Genomic DNA, 22538 nt, shown 5'->3' with positions numbered 1-22538 from the left:
TAAAAATCAATTCAAGTGTAAAGAGTTTATGGCAAATTACGGCATTGACCATATGGTGAGTAATTGCTGATAATAAATCAGGTTCATAAAAGGAAATTAAATTTGTAGAAAAGAAGAGGTGATCATTTATCTGAGGTTAAAAAACATTGGCAAATGCTTTGGCTTACTTGTGGCATTGTAAGCAAAAGCTAACACATACTACAACCTGTTTGAATAAATATTAAAGTATGTACTGTACCTGTCACAAATTTTAGAAACATTTACCATAAATAGCAGAGTATCACACCCTACAAATGATATTAAGTATTTTAAAGCAGTTTTAGCAACACCACACAGCTTTTACCAATGGCATGCTGCTTGTATTCCTAAGAATATTTGCTGGAGTGATGAGTTAGCTTAAACATTGAGGAATAAACAAACACTAAAATATTGAATATATTAAGTGAAGAAAACTGTGACAGCATTAATGGAAAAGCTTGTCAGTTGGTAAAAGTGATAACTTAAGAAAAGCAGAACTTTGATATTAATGGATTTTTTTAAGAGGAGTCTCTTTCAGTATTGTCAAAAGGATTGCTGCTGCATGCTCTTCTTGCCAACAAAGGGTTATTTCATATGTTGTTCTTCTAATTTTTAATATTGAAACTGTCCCTCTATTGTGTAAATTATTGATAAGTCAGTTTTATGTTGCCATGAAAATGTCACTTTGTTCGGAAGCAACGCTTGGAAATGTCAGGAAATCATAAAGATGCAAATTTACAGGTAATTAATTTTTATTTGGTGTTATTAAAAGAAAATGAGAGGAACTGGCTTGGTGCATGTTGATAAAGCTGTTTAAGAAATTAACAAGTTATACATTTTAGGTTAATGCAAAATGCAGTAAATACTTTTCAAGCCCTCTGTTCCTTTGATAATTACCTTGTCAGAGTTAATTTTTTATCTGGGTGCAAAACTTTACATATTCTGATTTCTGATGGTAATAGATTCATTATTCAAACTTATATGGAGCTAAACTCACATTTTTTCTGGTAATGTTCACTGCAGGCGGTCTTGATTTATTAAAGCACTCCAAAACCGAAGAAGATACACTTCAATTTGTGAAGCTGGGTGATCCAGCAAACCTAGAAAGGATCTGGTCCAAGACTTAAAACATTTGCTAACAAACAGCAAATTCATTTTAGGAAATCAGTTCCAGGTTTTCTGAATCATCCAGGTTGACTGATGTCAAGTATAGTCTATCCAGCCTTGGAGAGCTTTAATAAATCAGGCCTCTGTTTTGGTCTCTGTTCTGAAACTTTTCCCCCTTTCCAACCTGCATCAGGATCTGAAGTTCAGCTAAAAAAGATAGAATGTTAAGCATTTTTAATTGCCTCTGAAAGCAAAGATTGTCTAACACAAAGAAATATTAATGCCTATGCCATAGATAAGTAAACCTATTTATGCAAATTCAGATGTAATTCAGTTAGCACATAATTATATTATGATCATAAATAAAATGATGAAATTGCATTTTTAAATGACAGTTTAATTATCACAATGCTTATTTTCCTGCATCCCACTTATAATAACTTCACCCTCTATAACAATTTTTAATAAATTACATGATATGACAGACAACAGATAATGTACTAGGTAGTTATTTTTTATATTTTGCAGTACAACAATACCTGCACCAAAGGCTCTTTTCTTTTTTAATTAAAACTAAATATAAATCTCAAAATATAATTTTCCCTCGTATTATAACTTTCTGTTCATCATTTGTGCTGCTTATGTCTTGAAACATAAATCTGTGCATACTTTGATATTCATATATACTCTTAACTATTGCAGCAAGTTGAAAGCAAACTATGCCTTTATAGCCATGGTGATTTGTCTGCTTGCAGACACTTGTATCTCTAGTGTAAGGAGGAACACGGTTTTTATATATATTGGTTAAGGGACATTTTTAAGGAGCCTTTTTCCTTATTGCTTGGCTCATCACTAAATGGCAGGACTATACCACTGCACAGTCTCTTGGGTACCTCATTAAACAATGCAAAAGAATTGATGCAAACACAGACATTCTGTAGCTAATGTGTATTCTCTTTTGGGGATATTAAAAAAATAATAATTGCTTTAAATATTATTAAAATAATGAAATTATTTATTCTTAAGCATCTGTATTTTTTGTGTAATATCGACATACTAGATTCCCCTTAACTGACTTTCCAAAGGCTTTAGTGTAAGAATGTAACAATTTCTTTTTCTTTATATTTTGACACATGATAAAATACTGCAACCATGGATACATTCTTGAAAATGGCCCAGTGGAAAGCTACAGTCATTTCATATAAAATGTCATTGAAAATTAGTTGTGGATCTTTGAATGGTTGACATTTAGCAGAAATGTTTACACAATAGAGTCTTATCAGCATTTTGCTTTAAGCATATTTCCTATTTCATAGCTCTACTTTACCTAAAATAAATTCAACTTCATGACTATTCTTCTGGGGCAGAATCCTTTCTGAATCATTCCTATGAAGAATGCATGGAACTTAATACAACTTTTATATGATGCACTTTGAAACCAGTAATCTTTTCAGCTGTGCGTGGATGACGAGAAAAGCTGCAGTTGTGGTTAACTTCGATAAATAATAAAAATGCTTTATTTCATATTTTGTATCTGGAAAATCTATCTTTAGAAGCAAAGTTAAAATTATATTTTATAATACAAAACATATCAGTTTAAATATTTATAACATGTACACCTATATGCTGGAGAATATATCAAAATACTAAGAAATAAATAAATCACAAATCTCAAATAAATACGAATCTCATCTTCTAACAACAGTTGGGAATAAAAAAGGTATTTGTCAAAACTAAAAATATCTAAAACAAGCTATTGGGGGCAAAGATTTTTCTGCACATAGCAGAATATCTTCTTTAGTAAACCAATAAACAAATGCTAACACTGTGTGTAAGTCCTTTTCACCTAAATATCAGAATGTATAAAGCAGAATTCTTTAGAACAAAACAATTTCAGTTTTCTCAAAAGGGATTAAAAGCTTTAACACATATCTAAATACTGTTTTTTAATTTATTTTTGACCCTTGCTGTTTAAAGAGAGCCCAAATGGTTAGTTTATCTGACATTTCTTTGGTATAAATCCCATATATGTAAAATAAGCCTTGGCTTTTTTACCTCTGATAAGAGGTTCACTTCTTTTTAATGCTGCATGCTTTTTTTATTTGGTTAATACTATGGAGAAGGCAAGAGAAATCAGACTGCATTGTGGGGAAGGTTAGAACAGAGATTTCTTTCTGTTATAAGGATGTGTTGTGGAAATATAATATTTTTTTGTCTTTTAAGGAGCTGTTGTGTAAACATGCTTTAGGCGATCATTATTGAGGATTATTGACAATAAGATCATTCTTAAAAAAAATATCATGTAAAATATTTCTTTAGCAAATTTGTGTTTATGGAAAGCGAGCTCCAGCCTCTGTTCTTCTTCACTCAACAGCAAATTCTCTTCTATTTTTGGCAACAGCGGAACATTGTTGATGATTAGTTCACACTTCTAATACAACTAAGAGATTCTTTCATCTGAATCAGAGGAGTTAAACTCCATAACACCATGACTTAAAGTTGCTCCTAGGCAGCTTGAGCATCAGAGCTCGTCAAACCTCCTATGCAACCCTTTGATTTTTCAGGGGACCTTGGATAAGCTTCAAGGCTAAACACAAACAAGCTGTTTCTCTTTGAATACTGGTTATACATTTTGTTTCAGAGCATTTTTCAAATTGCATATTGTAGGCTCTTAGAGAACAAAATTTTATAGCCAGAATAAACCTTTTAGTTTAAAAGGTAATATATACTTACACAAAATAAATAAAAAATAACATATAACAATAAAATTTAATTGATGTGTATTACTGCTCTTTAAATGTTATTATTGTTGCAAAAAAATGTAATGTCTCATTCTAGGCTGCAGGCATTATTTTTAAATAATGTTGTACAGCAATTTTGTGATGTACAGCAATTTACAATGATCTTTAGATGATAATTATAATGGGGAATCATGATCATTAATAGGAAGTTTTTTCCAGCAACTGGAGTGAACTCAATACCTTTTGTACATTTTGTTTTTTTTTTTAACCGTTCTTCCATTTGCCACATGAAAATATTGACTAATGTATGCATCTTTACCTGTCTAGTATGTAAGGAAGACTGGCTGGTGAAGAGCTACAAAATCACACTGTATAGAAAGGAAAGAAAAAAAACTAATTTATGTAGATTTGACGTCAATGAATGTGTGTATTAGTGTACTAGTGATGGTGTTTACCTAGACAGGAAGTAAAATCTCCACAGTAAAACCACGGGGGCCTAAAGTAACACGTAGGGTGCTTTCACAATTGTTGTGGAAAACCACAGGTTTAGCCTGTCTCAAGCTCATCGCTAACTGCTGCTATGTGCCCGGGAGCAGCAAATTGACCTGCAAGTCAATGCATTTGCCTCTGTTGGACTTTGCAGCAATGATGCAGCTCCTACCCCAGAGGACGAAAAACAACAACATGGCCACAAGAGACATATTACTTCCAGGAACTACGCTGTAATAGTTTCCAAAAACTACCTTTTGGTTAAACAAGAGAGGTTGAGAGTACAGTAGAGTGTGCAATACAAAACTGTGGTCAACCACAATTCTGACATGGCTCATAGGACATGATTTATTAAAGCTCTCCAAGGCTGGAGGGAATACACTTTTATCAGTGAAGCTTAGTGATCCAGCAGACCTGGATTGGTTCTGCTCCAGGATCTAAGACATTTCCTAGTAAGTAGCAAATGACTTTAAAGAAATCCATTCCAGCTTCACTGATAAAAGTGTACCCTCATCAGCCCTGGGGAGCTTTAATAAATCAAACCCTATGAGCCATGTCAGAATTGTGGTTGACCACAGCCTTGTATTGCACACTCTACTGCTGAACTTCTATGAGGTTATTATTCCTGTGTCTGCATCTGTTGAATTGACCATTGATGGAGATATATTTCAATAGAATGAATACATCTTTGAGCACTAATTTACCAAATTGCTGCTTGTGTTTGTTAGATATTAGTTTGTAAATTCTTTACACTGTTGGTGTGTAAAATGCCCTGGAAGATTATTTATAGATTTAAGCATAATGAGGCCAAGATGTGATTCTGAAATTTCTTTCATAATGGTCATAATAGCTCACTAACAGTTTGGACTCCAACGCCTACAACACAACATCTGTTTACAACAGGTGCAGTTTTGTAGAAACTTATATAAGCCATGATCTTTTCTAGTATCCATGACAACTTTGCTTTCCCTATTAAATTTACCAGAAATAAAAGCTAAATGTAGTGTGCAGATTTTCGATTTGCACAGTTCAAAAAATACAATAGCATAGGCTATACATTCATGTATTTTGTTACTGCAAAAACTCAAAACAGCAGTGAGCTAATTTACAAACTTTTTCTGCTGCTTGTTAAAACAGCACCTTTGTACTGTATGTAACGTGAAACATTCAGGAACTCAAGGGAGAACAAACGATAGAACTTTTAGACTGGCTTCACATCTGTACCTTTCAGTATTGTGTGGTAAGATGCAAGATTTACTGTTATGCTCTGTAATACACAATCTACAGTTCTTTCCATTGCCATTCAAAATAAAAAGCAGTACAGGTTAACATGCAAATACACCCAAATCCACATGCTGCATCATTCTACAACACACACATTGAACAGAAATGTCCTTCTGTGTTTGCTGCATTGAATATACTGTTTTAATGCAGATGTATCACTGTATTTTCAACATTATATACATTTCAAATATATATTGTTTTTTAATTTAATTTTTTTTTTACCTGTTTGGGAAAGACCCTTTCCCTTTTGTCTTTACCACCGCAGCAGAGAGACAATATCAGGCATGCGCAGTTCCATTTTAGATCCTTATGTCTATATGTTGTAATACACCAGAACCCCTCAATGCTTTATGTATGTGTGTTGCAGTCCCATTGAGCTGAAAGAACAATGTTGTGGTTGCTTAGTGAAATGCTTCAAATGAAAAGCTTAGGTTTACCCTGCACAAGCACTAAATGTAATGATATTTACTGTTAAAGGAGAACTATATTTATGAAAAAAATGTTTTCAGGCAGCTTTATTAATTCAGAAGGAACAACTGATGTCATTTCTGCAATACATCACACTTACCTACCTGATCACTGACTTCTTTTGGGAAAACACTGAGCTGTGTATACGATGCCAGGATGTGCCATTTATCCCAGCAGTCCCCAGGGCTGCCAGGACTGAATGAACTTCTGTGTTCATGCGCAGGAGTTATGTCACTCTAGGCCAGGTCAATCAAGTTGGCTGGACTGGTCAATCAAGAACTGGGAAGTGGAGAAGAGAATTCATATATAAATACATTTGTGGAAATTACCAGATTTGATTCAGTAAAGTAAATAATTTCCTTTTTTTATCACGATGGGCTAATGTTTACTCTTTTGTGCAGAAAGAGAAATTAAAAAATAATGGTATTCTGACAAAGTATTCTAGGTATTCAAGTATTAGTATTCTAAGTTGTAGTAATATTGTTATTGTTAATACTGTTATAATCCCCCATTAAATAAGGCTGCATATGAAATAGACTGGCAACATCAATCAAATATAATGAGGAAGTTTGGTAATAGAACGTGGTGATACCAATATACACCTTTGAACTAACTTTTTGATTAGACCGCAAAAGCCAAAATATTAAATTGCATTTATAAGTGTCCTTGAGGCAAGATTCTCTTCACAGTATTCACAGTTTGGATATTTATTCCAGTCATTGTTTTAGAAAAAAAAAAGAAATTGTCATGTTTTGAGACTAGCCTCTCTAACATTACCTCAAAATAGTCTTTTTAAAAAGGAAAAATGAAATAACTACTACAGTATCGGAAACTACATTGACTTGTGCAGTAGCATAGCTAATCTTACCTGAAATGTGATAAAAAGTACACTAGTGTCACTGCATACTTTTACTGCATATTAAACTTGTGTTTATTTAGTAATGAGGTTTAGGATGTTTACTTGTAAATGTGAATTTTCACTTTAAAGGGAATTTTCTATTAGCTTAGAGAATACAGTAAAACTGTACTGCTTTTGAATGGTTAAAGTCAGTATTCACCTCATTCGCTAAGCAAAGTAAAAAGTCTCTTGAAAGATAATAATTTTGCTAAGTGAACAGCATATATTCCATTAGTAAATCAACCCCTTGTTTAAACAAATGTTCTCATGATATATTATTTTTCCAAAAATAAAAAACTCATCTATTTTAGAAACATTTTCCGCTTATGATTCTATTACTAAAATAACTTCATATAGGCGGATTGTATTCTTTTCTATGATTTGTATCTCTAACAATAGGTTTTAGGTTTTCCACCTTATGTATCTCTTTTCTCATTATTTCTTAAAAAAAACTGCAAGCTCTTTCAACATGTGTCTTTCTCTTACACAAATAGTTTATATGGTCACGGTTGGTACTTCTTCTTTATACCTTAACAGACTGTAATTACTTTTGTTTAATGCATATTAGGTGATCTCTAGGTGGATTAGTGGTGCATGCGAGTGGGTTAATTTTTTTCTGTAGATAAGCTTTGAATTCAACCTGAGCTTTGACTATGCTGATCTCCACCACCTCCACAAGTTTGTGCTTACCTTCCCTTTGATCCTTTGCCACTCTGTTCAAGAAATTCAATGTAAGCTATTAGTTGTGGCCTGGAGCATAAATGAGCCCCATTTAACAGCACAGATGCTTAACAAATGAATACTTAGGTGCCTAAGGCTGTCACATGGAATAAGGAGGAGCAAGTCACATACTTCCCATTCCTGGAAGTACTGGAGTGTTAATCTTCTCTTCTGGCAACCAGAGTAGCAACAGAGCACATTAGCATAGATGTGCACTTTATGTGAACCTGTTGCTTGGCCTGCATGGGAAAATTACAGGTTCATTTTAATCCCTTATACAAAATGGAAATGTATAGTAGGTGGTAATTTTAACATTAGTTTAATTGTCAAAGTAGTAATCCAACTTTTTTATTTTTCTTAGGTATTTAGGACGTGATGTGATGTCCTTGGGCATCAATTAGGCAGTAGGTTCCTAATTAGGTCACTTTATGAGAGATATAGCCCTAGCTGTATTAGATAATTGTGGGTAAATAACAGCGAGGACAAATCAACGTTTAGTTAGGCCAATTTTATTTTCTTATTTTAAGGCAGGTACGGCCACAGAAAGGGACATGGAATATGCTGTATACAAAACACTTTTTTTCTTTTTTTTTTTTATTACACCATACTTGGTGGGCCATATATTCAAGATTTTTTGTAGGGTAATAATCACTTTTAATCCTGTATTTTCCCATTACAGCAATTGGAGAATTAAAGATAGAAGAACATTGGCCTGTTGTTTAACCCTGGCAAACATTCTGCCTTTTTTTATAGAGACTTTTCTTTGGAAGAGATTTTAAATTGTTTGCTCTGATGTATTTATACAGATGACTAACTTCATTACCACAGCAGGTTTTGCTAGGAGTATGTACATTGCTTTTTACAATGAGCATTTTGGTGTATGTGTGTATTGATATGAGACATATGTGTTAATTTGAATTAAGTCTATTACTAACTGTCTCTCAAAGGGGCTCACAATCTAATGTCATAGTTATATGTCAATAATAGTGTTGGTGTTCGAATTCGGGTTGTCCCTATATTCGACCCAAAATATATATATATACCGGTATATATATATATATATATATATATATATATATATATATATAAAAACATGGAATTCGACTTTGCGAAATTGTGTTTAAAAATATGTTTTTTTAAAAAAAAGGCAAACTCCAGATGAATCCTCAATGAAGTTTCCTCTTTGCAGAAACTCCTTGCCGAAGTGTCCTGGCCTAGATTTGAACCTGGGACCTAGTGCTGCAAAGGCCAGAGTGCCAACCACTGACCCTACCATGTTGGCAACTATATAATGATGATACACACAATGTTGTACACAAAAAAGGTCAAAAACATCCTTGCAAAGACTAGATGGTTTATGACCCAAAAATAAAAAAAAATTGAAATCCTAAATTTTTCACTGCAGACTGTCAATTTTTTTTATCTTTGTCTTTAGTTTGTGAAAGATTAAGTCAGGCCTTTACTGTTATTTGAATTTATTTCCCATAATCTTCAACAGAAACATAAGCATGCATAATATACATTACGAGGTTAGTGGGAGGGACCTAAAAAATCTAGTAAGCTGCAAATAAAACATTACTTTTGCAAAGGACACATCTTTCTTGTTTTTCTAATTTTATCAACAGAGTTGCTTTAAAGAACTTTAAAACGGACCTAAACGGCAAAAGTTTACTTTACATTAAAGGGTAGACCCTTTTATTTAAAGAAAACTTTTTATTTATTTATTTATTTTAAGTGAATTTCCCTTTGTATTAAAAAAAGGGTGCAGTACTTCCCCTCTATGTCTTGATCGATGTGGTGAATAGGAGCGCAAAGCCTCCCAGGATACCTTCATCAAGCATCCCGGAAAGGCTCCTGGTTCCCCCTTCTTTTGGGCATGCGCAGAAGGAGCCCTTTCCTTAACTCCCCTAGCCTTCTAAATCTCTCTGTATTTCCACGCAAAAAGCATTACATTTTTTTGCATGGAAATTTATTTTACATTGTAGGCCTATAATTCTTATGCATAACTCACCGAAAAATGTCTAATATTTATTAATAAACTTTAAATAAAATAACACAAAAATCTGTTAAAAAAATAAATAAAAGAATAGTTAAGCATATATTATAACTGTACAGTAGCATGTATAATAAATATATATTTTATCCAATACAAAATTATCCGAATTTCCTGCTGATTTTCCTGCCCGCACTGACGCATGCACCGTCAGAAGACATTGGCGCCTGACGCTTTCTCTGCGCAGGGCCGAAGATGGATACAGGGACGACGCGGGACCCAAGCAAAGAAACCTCCTAACGGATTGACGGACCTGCGGGATAAAAGGTGTGTGTTTTTTTGGGGAGGTTTATTTCTGCCTAAATGATGCAATGACCAGAGACTTTTGGATCATTAGGGTCCAGATATTACAGGGGTGCTGACAGCTAATACTATATAATACAGCACTGATTTTCAAAAACAAAAATATGTACATGTCTTAATAACAAACCAAAGAACTTTAGGTGTTAATTTCCTCCTGGACAAAGTCAACTATTACACATTGTTTATTTCAAATAAACTCAGTCAAAATGCAGAATCAATCTGTACTACACAGATGTACTACACCTTTGCTACTAAGCACATGCACACACATGTACTACACCTTTGCTACTTACATAAAGAATTAGGAGGATAAGTAACATCCAGGTGTTGCTAATCTAATGCACTTAATTATTCATCATCAACAAATGTTAACACCTCTAAAAAAGCAGAAGGTTTGGCAAAGTATTCTAGGGTCAAATCTTTTTTACATTTTATTACGTCCTAATGTGTAAAACCTTAAAATTGAAGGAGGATTTACGTTTGTCACATTACTATATGCTTCAAAATGCATAAAACTGTTTTAAGTGTATTAGTGTTTAGCAGTTTTAGATATTAATCCCATGACATGGCAGTTAGTGCATTTGTTGGATTACTATCTAACCTAGATTTATGGACCTTTGAAATTCAACTGTTCAGCATTACATCCCTAATATATTATTGTGTGCTTTAGTTTATATTAAATAACCTCCTTGTACTTAGGCTTCAGTGAAACTTGAACTCTTACTTGCTCTTACAAGACTTATTGCTGTTCAACAAATATAATTACCTCTAAGGAGATGATGAGGATGTAAGAATTTACAGACCACTTATATAGTCATATAAGTGACTATCAGCCCAGTAAGTAATAACTGCAATGTATAGGCATATGGTTAATGAAATTAAATATTCAACTTACCCTAACTGTATTATATTGTATAATATAATGACTAACAAATTATAGAAAATTATTATTGTTAAATTGTTGTTTGCAATTAAGAAACCAGAACAGACTACAATTTTTTTTGAACATTTAACATTTTTTTTACTTACTCTTAGGCAAGAGTGAATCCTGTCAATGTCACCCCATCTATAAAAGCTGAAGACCAAGATCGGAATATTCAACCAATCTCTGACCGGCCTGGCATACTCTTTTCTATCCTTGTTGGTGGGTAAATAAAATTTGTGAAGTTTTTTCATGGGTTTGTATTTTTTATCTTTATCATGGACCCTAATGGCTGAAATAACAAGTTATTTGAGATTCGGGAGATTTTTGGAGACAGAGATGGAATAGTTTGTTAAAGTAATATGTTCATTCTGACAGTGAAAGATTATTTTTTAGCCAACCCTGGAAATTAATATAACATCAAAGTAAATATAGTCCAAAGACAGGGTTTTTTGGCAAAACAATTATTTTGTATTAAACATGATTCTCAAATAGTACAGAATCTAACATATTCATTTACATCAACAGTGCAGTTTTTAAGGTACTGCCTCATCCCTTGAAGTTAGGTACCAAAACAGATTCATTTCCATCAACAATGCAATTTGTAAAGTACTGCCTCATTCCTTGAAGTTAGGTACCGACTAGACATAAATCACCTACTTGATTAGTTTTTTGTTGATTTTTTTCAAAGTTTCGACTTAAGCAAAACAGTGTGTGCTTAGTGTAGTAATTATTTATTAAAAAACACTAATTGCATATCCTAATAAACAATAGCATTATCAAACGTTTGGAGCTCATGGATAACAATCAAGGTTAGTATTTTGTGATACCATCAATTAACACCCAACTTTGGATGAATGTTCTTCTGTGACTTCTGCTACTTGTATTTTTTGCAGCGCCACTGAAACACCACTGAAGCCTTTTATTGATCCACCACTTTTAACGTTCCTATTGAGCCTGATTTATTTTCTCCAATTCTCCACCGGAGAATGGAGACTTTCATTGGAGACCCCAAGAAATCCAGCAAACTTGGAATGGATCTGGTTTAAGATTAAAACATTTGGTAACTTTAATAGCAAATTTTTTTTAAGAAATCCATTCCAGGTTTGCTGGTTCCCCCAGGTTCCCAATGATAGTCTATCTTCTCAAGTCTTGGAGAGCTTTAATAAATCAGGCTCATTATGTCAAATAAATAAAATGTACGGTATAAGGAACAGTACAATCCACTGTTGGGATTGTTATGATGAAATGTAAAAATATGTTTTAATCCTAAAACTTTTAAAAGCCATAAGTTTTACCTCTAAATATATTATATTTTTTCTATTGTATTCTTGATAGGTACTTCATTATAAAGCCAAGACACCTTTTCTATGTACGTCAATCATAGAAAATAGTATGCAGAGGTTTATAACGTTTAATTGTTCCTCCCACATGCAGAGCACTTGATCTAGTTGTTCAGCAAACTATATATTAAAACTGAATAGATATTTTGATAGTTCAAGTGAAAGAGTAAATGATTGATGGAAGTAGAGTTAGGTCCATAAATATTTGGACAGAGACAATTTTTTTCTAATTTTGGTTCTGTACAATACCATAATTAATTTTAAATGAAACAACTCAGATGGAGGTGAACTCAATCACTTCATTTCAAGAGCTCAAGAGGATTTGGACAATTGACTCAAAGGCGATTTCATGGGCTGGTGTGGTGGCTATTCCTTCATTATGTCAATATCAATTAAGCAGATAAAAGGCCTGGAGTTGATTTGAAAGGGGGTGCTTGTATGTGGAAGATTTTGCTGTGAACAAACAACATGTGGTCAAAGGAGCTCTGCATGCAGGTGAAACAAGCCATCCTTAAACTGCAAAAACAGAAAAAACCCATCCGAGCAAATTGCTACAATATTAGGAGTGGTAAAATCTACAGTTTGGTACATCATGAGATAGAAACAAAGCACTGGTGAACTCAGCAACGTCAAAAGACCTGGATGTCCATGGAAGACAACAGTGGTGGATGATCGCTGAATAATTTCCATGGTGAAGAGAAACCCCTTCACAACAGCCAACCAAGTGAACAACACTCTGCAGGAAGTAGGCGTATCGATATCCAAGTCTACCATAAGGAGAAGACTGCATGAAAGTAAATACAGAGGGTGCACTGCAAGGTGCAAGTCAACCTTTACCAGAATGATGGCAAGAAAAAAGTATGGAGAAGGCGTTGAACAGGTCATTATCTAAAGCATACCACATCATCTCTAAAACATGGCAGAGGCAGTGTGATGGCTTGGCCGTGCATGGCTGCCAGCGGCACTGGGACACTCGTGTTTACCGATGATGTGACACAGGACAGAAGCAGCCAAATTAATTCTGAGGTGTTCAGAGACATGCTGCCTGCTCAAATCAAGCTAATTGCAGTCAAATTGATTAGGAGGCGTTTCATAATACAGATGGACAATGACCCAAAACATAAAGCCAAAGCAACCGAGGAGTTTATTAAAGCAAAGAAGTTGAAAATTCCTAAATGGCCAAGTCAGTCACCCAACTGAGCATGAATTTCACCTGTTGAAGACTAAACTTCAGACAGAAAAGCTCACAAACAAACAGCAACTGAAAGCCGCTGCAGTAAAGGCCTGGCAGAGCATAAAAAAGGAAGAAACCCATCATCTGGTGATGTTCATGAGTTCAAGACTACAGGCTGTCATTGCCAGCAAAGGGTTTTTATTTTATTTTCAGATTTTTAATTTGTCCAATAACTTTTGAGCCCCAGAAATGAAGAGATTCTGTTAAAAAAGGCTTTAGTTCCTCACATTTTTATGCAATCTTTTTGTTCAACCCACTGAATTAAAGCTGAAAGTCTGCAGTTCAACTGAATCTGAGTTGTTTAATTTAAATTAATTGTGGTAATCTACAGAAGCAAAATTAGAAAAAAGTTGTCTCTGCCCAAATATTTACCTAACTGTTCTATTTATGAACCTAAGTGACTTGTCAGTGACCATTGACAGTAGTTATTTCTGCAGTATAATTTACTTGTTTTAGGCCCCTCATGCTTATTTATATGTATCTGTTATGTAAAATTTGTTTCTTAAATGTTAAAATCATGTTGACTCCACAGTTGGAGTTGCACTCTCAAAAATTGTAAATAGGCAGAATTTCAGGTCTCGCCAACTGCATCTGAGTTGTGTCATTTAAAATAAATTGTGGTAATGTACAGATCCAAAATTAGAAAAAAAATTGTCACTGTCCAAATCTTTATATACCTAACTCTATGTCTTATTCAAAATTTAAACATGCTTTTAATAATACGAGGTAAAGCAAGAATAGCCTTAACCAATGTGTGCATTTCTCAAAGAAAGTTTTGTGGAATTGAAACTTATTTCTAAGTCAAGACCAACAAACAAACACACTAAACTTTCTTTTTTTAGAGACCTGGTGCTCTGGACCAAGTTGTCTCTGGTATCTTTACTATTTGGTTGAACCTTCTTGCTTGGACGGCACTTTCTGCTTTTGTCCAGGTTTCTCCCTTTGCACTTTTTAAGCTCTGCATTTTCGGCTTGAAGAATTTTTCTTGCTTTACAATCTCTTCTGCCCTCTGATGATGTTCTTGCTCTAGTTCCATGATAAATTTCTCCACGGCCATCTCCTGTTGTAATTTAACTCTCTGTGTCTGCTTGACCTTCACCATTAGAACCTTTTTCTTTTTCTCTAAACCTTTGAGATTTCTCAAATGACACGGGTCCCTTGGGACCATCTCGCCATTTTTACATTATACGATCCTGGAGCAGGAACACAATCGACATTCTTATTGAACCTTTTGATAGGCGCCTTTGGGAAGTACATGGTTGCTGTCGTCGTAAACTTCAATCCACCCTGTATAAACCAAACATGACAAATGTAGCATTCATACAGCTTCTCCCCAGAATGAGTTCTTATGTGCCTCTGCAAGTGACCATCAAGATTTGAGCCTCTGGGACAAGTATGGCCACACAGCTTACATTGGAAAGTTTTCTTTACACATTTCTCTTTATTTTTGGTTGGATTTAGAGGCTTCAGGTTTCCCATCCCTCTTTAAGTCTTCACTTCCACAATAATTTTCCCAGCAGCACCATCTTCTAATTGTGAACTGTTGTCATTGATTATAACTTCTTCAGGTCCCTCAAAGACTTTACTAGGTGCAGCCTGATTTTCTTTAGCTGCAGCAACATTTACCTCAGAGTCTTTATTTTAACCAAAGTCACAAACTGTGGCAGCCTCTACATTTCCTATGTAGGGGACAGTTTCAGCCTCTTTCCCACATAAGTGATGGCTTTAACCACTTCACATTCAATGTCCCCAATAGCTATGGTCCCTACATTGTGCATGTGAGGGGAAGCCTCAGCCTCTTCACATTCATCAATAGTTGGAGCCTCTACAGTCCTAACCACTTCATATTCACCAATGTCTCCAGGAGCTACAGCTTCTACACTGTCAAAATATGTGATGGTCTCAACCTCTTAATTGTTTGTCCCTTCATTCTCTTCATCTTCAGACTCAACTGAAACAGGATCCCATCCTATGGCTTGGGCTTCAGTAAGCACAAACTTTTCCCCAGTCCACACAGGGACACATTCATCAGCCTGCACCTCAGCCAGCACTAAAGCATCTTCCACAGTAATACTTTCAGCAGTCTGAACTTCACATGAAACAGGGACACTTATTTCAGCCTGCCCCTCTTCACCAGATTCCAATGTAGTTAGGACGTCAACTTTAGATTCCTCTGCCGCAAGGGAAAAGTAGATACAAAGTATAAAGTAGATAAAGTAGATACAACAGTAATTTCTTCTACAACTTCTGTCCCACCACTGTCTAAAGTTTCTTCAACCACTTTGACCTCAGCAGAATTTTGTAAATCTTCACCTGATTTATCAAAAGCTGCATCTGAAACAAGACTGGCAATTTTCTTTTCAGCTGTTACGGAGGAACATTCTGTCTCTTGATCATTAACAGTATTTGTTTGCTCCATGATGCAAACTAGCAATATCGTTTACCTTCCTACCGCTTCAGGCATCACAGACCACAGCAACAGTGCTTGCGCACAAAACATCTTAGTTTGGCCCTTCTACGTTTAGTCACAAATTTCATATATTTGCATTACACACCTTGGGGTGGCATTGACGATGCACTACACCCGCTCTAGAAGCAAGTTACCAATGCTGTCCATGCTCTGTCTCAGGGCCCACCGCCGCCTCCTGCTGCTGCTGCCGGTCAGTACTCTGTTCACTAAAATTGTACACTTCACTAGTCCAATAACAATGGTTAATTTAAAATTGAACACATTGCTATGTAATGAGCTGTTTATGGACAACCCTATTTATGATTGATGACTTTCTGCATTATAAGCTATGTCTGTTACTTCTGTGTATCCTTTAGCTAATGTAACAGTAATATAGGCATCTAAGAGAAAAGTGTGCTACATGAAGCCTAAACCCATGATTAATTATAACAGGCAGTTTGAGCTATTTCTTACAATAAAACTAAACGTTTTGTTACCCCAACATGTTTGACTATTTTGTTTTTATTTTAACTGAACTTATAAAGGTTAACACTTTCTTACTATAAACCTAGCGTGACACTATGCTTATTTTAACATCCACCAATATAAATGGCAAGCCATCCTATATCATTTTGCTTATTCTTTTATATTTCTGAATCTTTTGTGTTTTTGGTTTAATATTTCATAGGTAATCCCCAGGAAAAATGTCATTCACTCAGTTATAAAATGAATAAGACTCTATCTATTGCGCAACAAAATGTTTGATAGGTTATTAAAAGCAGAGACAGTATTGAACTGTTGGTATCATATGCAATGAAGTTGGTCCCTGATCATATTAAGTTCTGCTTCTTTTAAGCTATCTTGCATTTTTTATGAACAGTGTACTGAAATGAATGCATTTATTGGCTCATTTAAAATCAAATGAAAGCAGCATCACACATACATAAGGTGCTAGGCTATAAACAATCATTATTTTTGTTCTTTGTCAATTAGATGTTCAAAACTCTTTCTTCTATTCTAGGCACTCCTGAGGATTACACTGAATATTTCCATATGAATAATACCACTGCTGTGCTCACACTTCTGAAGCCAGTAAATAGAGATTTGCACCAGAAATTTGATTTGGTTATTAAGGTAACATTTTTAATTTCTAACTGAATAATTATTGCCCTGTGATGGTCCTGGGAGAGAATTAAGTTCAGTATTACTTATTTAAGTACAGTTATCATTTTAGAAGCTGCATAGTTTCCTGAAATGCTGCTGTGTGGTTTACAAACATCAGTGAAGGAAAACTATTTAACCTCCTGAGCGTTACACTGAGGTCTAGATTTCTGTACCAAAAGTGATCCACTGTTTTTCATGAAATTTTTTTTTAAATTGTAGACCTGTAACTTACAGAAATATGTCCGAACAAGGGTTCTAGTAGATAATATGAATATAAAAAATGTTTGAAACACACAATCATGTAAAAAAAAAAAATTACTTTTAATAAAATTAAAGGAAAAACACAAAAATCAGCAATGTAAACAAATCATAAATACTGAAAAAGCAGTAACTCTGTATATTGTAAAGTACTATATTATTCTAAAACACCTCCCTAGTGTGGCAATTTTTAAAACTTTGATTCTGTATTTATTGGAGTTTGTTTTGAATTATTTTGTATTTGATTGGATACGGGAGTTTGTATCCAATCCAATACAAAATAAGAATTTGAATTTCCAAGTTATTTACTTTTATTTTATTTTTTTTTATTTTCTTGTATTGGATTGGATGCTGGAGTTTGTATCCAATCCAATACAAAATGACAGTTTGAATTTACCAGGTATATACTTTGTAATTATTTGAATTATTTTGTATTGGATTAGATACGCAAGTTTGTATCCAATCAAATACAAAATATAAATTTGAATTTCCAAGTTATTTACTTTTATTTTTTTTTTTTTTTTTGTATTGGATTGGATACGCAAGTTTGTATCCAATCCAATACAAAATGACAGTTTGAATTTACCAATTATATACTTTGTATTTATTTGAATCATTTTGTATTGGATTCAATACAGGAGTTTGTATTGAATCCAATACAAAATGAATGAGTTTCAATTTGAATTTCCCGCACACGCGCCGACGTCATCACGCACGCAGGGAGGAGCCGTCCGGTTTTTTTTTTCTCGCCGGACGGCTTCTCCCTGCAGAGATCATCCGGCGCTGGAACGAGGACGACGTGGGACGATGAGCGGGTCCAGGTAAGATGCCGGCCGGCATCTTGTGTTCCGCCGGCCGGCATCTTGTGTTCCGCTGGCCCGGCGGATCACAGGATGCCGGCGGGCGGAACACAGGATGCCGGCCGGCGGAACACAAGATGCCGGCCGGCTTCTTACCGGTCCCGCTGTCACCCGACGAAGGCACCCGACGCTGGAGAGATCGGCGGACGATGATCGATGGAGGACGACGCTGGATGAGCACAGGGGGACCAGGTAAGTATGGATGTACAAAATCTCGGGCTTAACCATCCTTGCAGTTTTTTTTTGCCCGAGCGAAGGTCGGGCTTAACTGCAAGGTGGTTAATATTTGTATATATTATCATTAGTTAAAAAGTACCAACATATACAGCAATTTACAGAGTCCACTACCCCTCAGAATTCTCAATAAAATGTCATTTTTTAACAAAGTCTGAGACCGCTTTTCTGGAGGTAAGCCCATTAAATTACTAGTATATTTTTGATTTGGGGAAGAAACACAGGGGCAGAGATTCTTGCTGCATGGCAAGAATTCTATCCATTGGGCCATCCTGCTATTGATGCTTTAAAGGATTATAGCTGTTGTATGTGATTTTTCTGTCTAGGAAATAAAGGTTAGCGCAGTAGAATATATAATACACAAAAAATTGTGACAGACAAGGTATGGAAAAATAGTTGCTAATGTGGTTTCTGTGGCTTTCTAAAAGTATTTTTTTAGGATCTATGTACATGGGTGTAATTGTTTTTACCTTATCTTCCACCTAATTTATTTTCAAATAATTAGAGAGAAATGGAAATTAGTAAAAAAAAACATGTCCATTCTTTTCATTACACTCTCCTGACTATGCTATTTATAAAGTAAAATGTAGACATTATGGCAGAAATGAAAAAGTACACTTTTTACTTTCTCTGCTGGGGTATGCCTTTTTAGATATGCTGTTTTGCGTTTGTTTCATTTCTAGATGCTGTCTATCAGTTAACCTAAAAAAGCAGAAATGGATCCACGTAGCAAGAATAAGAACCAATGGCCCTAATGCCCCTGTGCATGTATTTTACCTTAAAAGATAGATACATCTGTAAATATATATTTTAAGGCAATTAAGCTAGTTTACTAAATGAGTTTTGAATCTTCACTCAACTTACATGACTATTACTTAATTTATTTGATCAAATGGTATAGAATACATCTGCACATTACTAGGTTCCTGAAGTGGACACTAATTTGCTTCACATGTCTGAGTAAATAAAAAGAATATCCACACAATTTTATGAATGAGAATTATACATTTGCAAATCAGCCCAAATGTCGTTATGGTTCATGTACTTCTTCATGCTTTATGGTCCCTCAAATATAGAAGACACTAACAACCACTTATGCACAGTATTCTGTAATATTTTGTTATTTGTAGAAAAGAATCCTCATAAATGTAATGCTTTTAGTCTCAGAACATCATAAGTTGTTATTTAAAAGAAATGGCAACATTCCAATTTGAAATAAAAGAATTTTCTCTATAAACCAAAGAACCAGATGGAAGCTCTACTCATTAATGGGTAAATAATTGAATGGTTCCAGTTTTGCTTTGACGTAGCATGGCAAGGGACCATTAAATGAAAATATATGTCATTAATGTGAAAGAGTGCACACTCACACAAGACATAGGGAGTGATCTATAAAGGCTAGGAAAGGTACATAGAACAAATGTTGCTCAGCAGTCCCTCACATTTTAATTACTTTTTTTTTATCTATAAAGTGTAAGTTAAAGCAGAATTGGATCTCTCAACACAATGATGATTCAATGCACCGTACAAATTCCAGTGGCGATAGGATCATTCCAATTACAGTCAATTCTGAATTGATTTTAAGCTATTCTGGTCTTGGATCAGAATAGCTAAAATTGACAGGTATGGCATAAACACAGCCAATGCAGCTGGTGGGCATTGTTAGCTGTCAATGGCTGTAGGCCAGATTAGCTTGTGCAAATATGCAGTTTCAAAGAATCCAGCTCTGTGCTAAATCTGATCACCAAATATTAGGTCATTATTAATTTTTGGCCAAATGACTGATGTTCGACTGAACACCAAGCCTACCTATATTGACCTATATGCGGTCATTGATACCTGACAACAGGCATTGGCTGGATTGGCTGGGCAGGAAAGAAAAAGAAATCTCATAAATGAGTTTAGAAAGAACAAGATGGTTTTGAGGACCACAGTTTTGTGCTAAAATACCAAATTTTACTTGTTATACATCAATAATATAGTGAACATAAAGCGTGACATAACAGAATGAGAACCGTATATACTATATTTTTTTTTGTAAAAGTCCAATAAGGCAGTAAAGAGTCTTAACTTCCGATGTGTTTTGCCTCTATAGGCTTTTCGGGGGAGTTTGTCACAAAGATTCAGATAAAGATGTAAAAATTAAGAGTATGGACATTTTAGGGCACTTGCCAAAAATTGCCTGATTTAACCCTTACTGTGTTACTATGTACCCATGTACTTATTGCCCAAAAAAGTGGGGTTGGATACACAGGATTCCCCTTATTAAAGGGGCTCTCAGATTCCAATAAGCTCCCTGCCCACAGACCACTACGATGCTGGGGTCATATTGTAGGAATAAGGCCCTCTTCCTCTTTGATGGCTAGGGATTAGCGAGAATGCCTTTGACATTCTTGCGAAAATTTCCTCAAACTTCCAATGTATCTGCAAAATTTCGGCGAACCGATTTTGTGGACCCATCGTAAGATAGAGGAAATCATTATAGGAGGAGTACCTGCAATGCAGTCATGGGAATCCTCCTGTGCACGATCCCCAAGCACTAAAAGTTAAATGAGGGCTTACCAATTATGCTATTGGGATATTTGCTAAAATTCTGTTTTCATTTTGCAATTATGAGGTACTGATTATAGATTAATGAGAAAAAAAATGTAAACGAGTGCAGCAGCATTATAAAAAATGATAAAAGTGAAGGGGCTCTGAATACTTTCGGAAGCCACTGTAAGTAATGGTGGATCAGTTCCACCTGCTGTGGTGCAAATAAATGCAACAACAGATGGACAGGAGGAGTAACCGAAAAGCAACCACAAAGAAGTGATAGTCTTACCATAGACCATTTCTCTCTCTTTTACTTGTATGGGTATAATAGCTTGAAGTGGTACCTGAAGCCCACTCAGATTGCGCAGGTAGTCTAGTCTGGCATCCCATCAGAAGCATGCCCATAATATGTAATGAGTGCATACAGGCATGTGGGGATTATACACATTTGATGATGATTAATAAGCTCTCCAAGACTGGAAAAGATAGCATATTATGTGTGAACCTGAGTGATCCATAAAACCTGGAATTGATTTTTTAAATAATTTGCTATTTGGCAAATGTTTTTAGTTCTGGACTAGATCTATTTCTGGTTTGCTGGATCCCCCAGGTTCATCCATTATAGTCCATCTTTTCCAGTCTTGGATAGCTTTGATAAATCAGGTCCAATGTAGATCACTGAAGATTTATAATCTAAACATTTCAATCATTGAAATCTGATATGTAATTTTAGTGTTCTCTCAATTTGTTGAGCAGTGTAGTTTATGAAAAACTTAAATTTGTAGATCAATGTTGATGTTGTTTTTTTCTTAATTTTGATTTGCCCATGTTCAAAACTATTTTAAAAAGAAAGGTTGATATATAAATTATTATTTCTGAGTATAAAACATGACTAGTCATTACTTTAGTGCAACAGTATAATTTCTCTTGTGGTCGAACATTGTAATATGTAGCTGCATGAATACAGAGTAAAATCAATTATGTGTCCAAAGATGTTCTGTCTGTTTTATTAATCCTTTATGCTATGAACAGAGAATTTTACCATCATTATTAGATTGAAATTACTATTTTGTGTGGGGCCAAGGCTATAATAAGCTAAGGTATCAATCCGCCAAAATAAAACCATGACACCTGTTTAAATAAATACTTTATAGTACAATACTGTACAATACTGTTTCAAAATCCAATAAGCCAGTTATACCAAAAAAGCTTCTTATTCCTAAAAGTGTGAAAACGTCTGTCATCTTCTCTCAAGGCATGTATATTAGTTCTATCTTTGAAACATGGTCAGATATAACTTAACCACCTGGCCGGTAAACCCGACCTTGGTTCGGGTCTATCAATTTTGCAAAAATCGATAAACCCAAACTTTTCTCACTGTCTAAATTCCCTCACTTACCTGATCCCCGCTGCGATGATCCAGCGTCGATCGAAAAAAAAAAATACTCACCTTCTCCC

At 34.9% G+C, this 22538-nt stretch overlaps 1 protein-coding gene across 3 annotated transcripts in view; it reads left to right on the top strand.

Annotated features, from left to right (window-relative positions):
* LOC140338838 (protocadherin-15-like) overlaps positions 1-22538 on the top strand; it is a 548986-nt gene that overhangs the window by 264107 nt on the left and 262341 nt on the right. For all 3 annotated transcript variants that reach the window (XM_072423159.1, XM_072423158.1, XM_072423157.1), the window contains 2 exons: positions 11117-11225; positions 17051-17163. In XM_072423159.1, coding sequence (XP_072279260.1) covers positions 11117-11225; positions 17051-17163 — 222 coding nt within the window. The remainder of the gene's footprint in view (positions 1-11116; positions 11226-17050; positions 17164-22538) is intronic.

The sequence above is a fragment of the Pyxicephalus adspersus genome, chromosome 10 (genome assembly GCF_032062135.1).
Source record: "Pyxicephalus adspersus chromosome 10, UCB_Pads_2.0, whole genome shotgun sequence".
NCBI classification, from domain to species: Eukaryota; Metazoa; Chordata; class Amphibia; order Anura; family Pyxicephalidae; genus Pyxicephalus; species Pyxicephalus adspersus.
The sequence above is the reverse complement of the archived record's forward strand: the minus strand, read 5'-3'. Positions and strand labels throughout refer to the sequence as shown.